This window comes from Gadus chalcogrammus, chromosome 3 (assembly GCF_026213295.1).
Source record: "Gadus chalcogrammus isolate NIFS_2021 chromosome 3, NIFS_Gcha_1.0, whole genome shotgun sequence".
NCBI lineage: Eukaryota > Metazoa > Chordata > Actinopteri > Gadiformes > Gadidae > Gadus > Gadus chalcogrammus.
Window position 1 is genome coordinate 27,429,230 of NC_079414.1, and position 5,396 is coordinate 27,434,625.

Genomic DNA, 5,396 nt, shown 5'->3' on the forward strand with positions numbered 1-5,396 from the left:
CTCTCTCTCTCTCTCTCTCTCTCTCTCTCTCTCTCTCTCTCTCTCTCTCTCTCTCTCTCTCTCTCTCTCTCTCTCTCTCTCTCCCCGCCCCCCTCCCCTCTGTCCACTGGCCGTCTTGGGGTCTCTCCATAGGGTAGCCCGTAATGAGCGTCCATTGGTTTTACGCACGCCTCGCCCCCTTCGCCCTGCCCACCTCCTGCGCGTCCATCACCTCTCTGACGTTCAAGTTCGCAGGAAACGTCACGTCCGCACTTGAACTTGCAGCTCAGGGGGGGCTTCGCCGTACCCCCGTCCTCCTCCTCTGTGTTCAGAAAGTCATGAAGACCTCCACACGGCGCACCGCTCCGAGCGCCTCTCCGTCCGCGTGATCCGCCGCGACTACTCTCGGTAGCAGAGCATCCATGAAGACGTTTCCTCCGGACTCTTAACTCGCCGCCGGAGTTCCGATGTGAGCTTGGATCCCGCAGAGCCACCATGTCTCGCCGTAAGCAGGGCAAGCCGCAGCACTTGAGCAAACGGGACTTTACGCGTAAGTAGCCGCTTTCATCTCGACCTCGTTTTGCGCTTTTTACTCCAAACTCGGGTTCTTGGAGATGCGGAGGAACTTATTTGACGGCCGCAGGAGACGGTGGTCGACTGGTCGCGGCTGTTGGGTAGATGTTGGAGATATGGGGACACTCGTGTGTCCGAATGAGCGACCAGGTACCATGGAAGTTCACGTTCGGTGGAGACGCAGCTCAGGCTGGTACTTCAGGTTTTGTGGTTTGAAAGAGAGGGTAGAAACGCAACCTTCAACGCTTCTTTCGCCATTAAAGGGCATCCATACGAGCCGTGGAGGACCTTTGCGTTCAGTCACCTCACAGGCGGACCATGTGGAATAAAGTTTCCTATGATACGCTTCCTTTGGACCCGTGTGTAGCGACTCATTCTGGAGGCATTTCTCTCCCTCCGGTGTGGTTCTTCACCTCGCTGGGACGGTTATCAGAGAGAGCCATAGACATGAACCGTGTCTCCATGGAGCCCGCTGGTCTCCGGAGGACCTCGTGTACTGTGCTCATTTAAGGGACCCAGTCCGGAGGAGCGAAGAAGGTCGACCCCCTCAAGCCTCTCCAGTAGTCCGCTCGGAGAAGGTCGACCACATCCAACACCCCCCCCCCCCCACCACCGTAGACGCGCTCAGAGGAGGTCGACAGCCTCCAGCCTTTGCACAGCAGACCCTCTCGGAGAAGGTCGACCACATCCAACCCCCCCACCGTAGACCCGCTCAGAGGAGGTCGACCCCCTCCAGCCTCTCCAGTAGACCCGCTCGGCCAGACACATTCAGCCACACACAGTCGAAGCTTTCGACCAGCCGCATTAGACTCGCATCCCAACCTTTGATTATCTGAGAAGGTTCTGAAAGGTTCCCACGTTTGTTTACTCCGGTACTTTCACTGCGTCGTGCACCTCTGGAGAAGTGCCTCGTTTCTGTGTTGAATTGCAATTGTGCGCGATTGAGTTCCCGAGCTGTTGTGCCTCCTGTGAGGATACTTTAACCATTATTGTCAGAAGAGCGAGGGGATAAAACCAGGCGACTCTTTTGCATGTTGAAAACATGATTTGGGGTAACCTTGTGTTATCGGGAAGCATTCATGTGTTCATTCTTTAGTGTTTGGGCACATGGTGGTTAGGCAGGCTCCAGCTGGACAATCCGAGGGTTGGGAGAAGGCAGCTCCGCACCGAATGCCTTCATTACGGTGGTGATGTGGGAGGTCTGGCCGGTAGGGGGCACGCCATGCTCGGATTCCTATACCACTATACTATGAACTTGAACTTGGTCTATTTATTTGATCCATTTATTGCTTGAGCAAGCGCCATCATTTGTTTTTATCCGGAATAGCCTACTGGATCGTTTACTTGACTGTAGGCCTACGCCTTGTGTTTTATGATTTTTTATTAGAGCCAATTGTTATTTTCATAATGTCTTGAATCTATCTGAAAGAGCAGGAAGGAGCAGAATTCCACCTGGAAAAGATATGATCGAATTTAGAGATCTTTCATTAAGAAAGGTTAAAGTAAGCTTCAAGAGTTAATGGATTTTTGTGTTTTTTACAGAAAGGCAAAAAAAAAGGCATCCTTTTAAAAGCCGTCCTTCCTTCATACAAATAAATAGGAGGCGATTATAGGGACGTTAACAAAACCATAGTAAGATATGGTGAGATGCCAACAGGCCAACTGATGAATGAGATGTAATGTGTTTACCTTTTTTTATTATCCACCAGCTGTGGTAAGACTCAGGCCTTTAATACAACATAACATCCATGTTTTACTTTCACATGATTACATAGGATTTTATCATTTAATCATATGTTGTGAATTCTGAGTATTGTTTGGGTGGATGTAAAAAAATCATTTATTTTTTTTACTTATCGTTTTGGTATTTACCGCAAAGAAACCTATTTCCTTCTGAAGGAAACCTGTTCTGGCCGGTCCCTGTGGCTCACACGGTGGGGAGATAAGCTTTGTACTACAGCCGGGAATCCCCACATTGTTAATGCATCCAACACAGGAGCGTCGGGGCTATCTTAGCATAGTGCCTCCCTCCTTTATCTCCTGACCCCACACAGAATTAAAGGTGGAACGCTGGTGAGAATTCATCACATCTTATCTCCAGGTCCCAGTTGGGAGTGTGGACCGTGTCTCCGTGTCTGGATGAGTCCTCTCCTGCTTCAGGGACCTACTCCACATTCGCCCCTCACTGTCTAACCTCGGTTCACCAGATCCCAGCACTTGTAACAAAATGGGGTCCAATCATCTTGAACTCAAATTAGAATCTATTTTTTGATTCTCAGAGGTGCTAGGTTCATTAAAACGCGAGATTGGCAGCACAATAAAGAGGGTCACCAACTTAATCACTTGGCTCCCAGCGAGCTGAGCCGTGTTAGGCCTTATCGAAACACCCTGCTCTCCTTTCCTTCTTCTCTCTCCTCCCCCCTTCCTCTCTCTCTCTCTCTCTCTCTCTCTCTCTCTCTCTCTCTCTCTCTCTCTCCCTCTCTCTCTCTCTCTCTCTCTCTCTCTCTCTCTCTCTCTCTCTCTCTCTCTCTCTCCGTCCATGCGACCCCATTCCTTCGTCTCCCCCCCCCCCCCCCCCTCCCACCCTGATGAGCTAATTCAATCACAAATCAATTACCTTCACAGCCCCATTAACCCTCGTACATATACCCTTATGTGAGCCGGTAACCGACCCCTCTGTGTCCCCCCCCCCCCCCCCCACAGTGGAGCCGGTGTCGGGCGTCCTGGCAGAAGAGGAGCTCCTGGACCCCCCCAGGCTGGGGGAGGCCCTGAAGGGGGACCCCGACCTGCTGACCTGTGGCCAGTGCCACGCCCGTTTCCCCCTGGCCGACATCCTGCTCTTCATCCAGCACAAGCGCCGCCAGTGCCAGGGCCGCCTCTGCAACGACAAGCAGGCCCCCGACCGGCCCCCCGCCTCCCCCGTGGGCTCCCCGCTGTCCACCGCCTCCCCGCTCGCCCGCCGCCCCCCCCAGCACCCCATGCAGCACCTCATGCAGCACCCGCAGCACCCGCGCCGGGCCTGCCACCCCGTGGACGCCGCCTCGCAGGTGTCGCCGTACGCCCGGGATTGTTTATCCGTCCCCACACAAGGAATAATCCCCAAGCAGGAAGTCATGACAGGTAAACAACATGGCCGCCGCCGCCGCACCGTGTAAACAAAGTGCGGGAGAGAGGGTCTCTCCTGATTGGTCCAGGGGAGCCGAGGCTCCGGTGGGCTGGATGGAACCCGCTGGTTTTGGTTCCTGCTGGTTTTGGTTCCTGCTGGTTTTGGTTCCTGCTGGTTTTGGTGTCTTCTGGTTTTGGTTCCTGCTGGTTTTGGTGTCTGCTTTCTCTCTGCTCTTTCTGCTCTCGCGGGACCGGGCTTTGCTCCGTGTGAGTCCCGGTGTGTGAGGCCGCTGTGTCGTACGGGACACGCTGCAGACGCCCTTCGGCCTCGAAGCGGAGCGCCGTCGTACCTCTACGGCTCGCCCGTGCTCGGCGCTCGACGGAAATGCGCAGCGCCTGATTGGCCGGGCTCTGATGCGGAGGAGGACGTCTCTAATCCAGCGCTCACACCAGCACTCAGACGCTCGGCTTTGGGAAAATGTTTTCCTTGACGCTAAAATTAACAAAAGGAGATAGGAAGGAATGTAATTACACTCAACTGTCGAGGAAGGAACCTTTATTTGAGGTGTGCCACCGACCACTAATTGTCGACGTTTCTCCTGATTCGCTTAATGAAGGGCTTAAGGTTGGTTTGTCAGCCAGCCGTTTGATTGGTCGGTCCACCGCCGCCTAAAAGAGGAGAAAGCGTTCCCGCTGTCCAAACAAGTACGTGTCAATTATGGAAACCGGCGCCGTTTCATTTAGATTTCTCCCCGTCAACGCGTCAGAAACACCAGCGGAGAACGGGCAGCGTTCTGTGAAGTCGGAGAGACCGCTCCGTGCGATCGTGTGTAGTTTGGCTCTGTGCGATCGTGTGTAGTTTGGCTTTGTGCGATAGTGTGTAGTTTGTTAAACATCTGCCGTACTTGTGGCCGTAGCAACCATTTCTGTCCACGCACACTGACTCCCGTTCTCTCCCCCTCGGTCTCTCTGTCTCTCTCTCCCTCTCTATCTCTTACTTACATTTACACACACCCACCCTCTCACGCAGACACACACAGACACACACACAGCCCCCCCGTCGCCATGGCTCCTGGGCCTGTCAGCTGGTGGGCCACGCTCTCCTCATGGTCTCCATGGCGTCGGGGAGGTCAGCTGATCGCGTGGGTCAGTGGCGTTACGCTCCGCTCTCTATTTCTCGCCCCTGATGTGCAATGAGGAGATGCTTTGTAATAACGCGGTGGTATGAGGTGGTGTTATGAGCTGGGGGTTTCATAATGAAGGGATGACCCACCCCACCCACCCTTCCTGTGTTTTACTTCAAAACATGTAAAGTCGAGAATATTGACTTCATGTTTCCACTCTGGTCGGTGAAGGAGCGAAGGGATGAATGAGTGGCTGAGTTCTTTGTCGTGTGTCAACCTTTTGGCCGTATGTTTTAGAAGTTATGTCTCAGATCACAGACCGGACGGATCACTGTGGTCCAACGTTGAGGGAAGGAAGTGTCTCAAAGAGAATCGTCAAAGAGATGAACGAGAGCTACACACACGCACGCACGCACGCACGCACGCACGCACGCACGCACGCACGCACGCACGCACGCACGCACGCACGCACGCACGCACGCACGCACGCACACACACACACACCCCCCTCACCCTGCACACTGCCCCCCCCCCCCCCCCGATGGGTCCAGGCTGGTAGCGCCCTGCGCCCCGTATGCTAACTGCCGCGTCCTCCTCACACCCCCTTAGTGAGAG

At 54.2% G+C, this 5,396-nt stretch overlaps 1 protein-coding gene across 1 annotated transcript; it reads left to right on the forward strand.

The window, feature by feature from the left end:
- Positions 1-262: 262 nt before the first annotated feature.
- On the forward strand, positions 263-4,148 carry LOC130380147 (B-cell lymphoma/leukemia 11A-like). Its single transcript, XM_056587328.1, has 4 exons — positions 263-529; positions 3,256-3,473; positions 3,549-3,672; positions 3,973-4,148. Exons 1-4 carry the CDS (start codon positions 475-477, stop codon positions 4,146-4,148), a joined length of 573 nt encoding a protein of 190 aa, XP_056443303.1. The 5' UTR covers positions 263-474.
- The last annotated feature ends 1,248 nt before the right edge of the window (positions 4,149-5,396 follow it).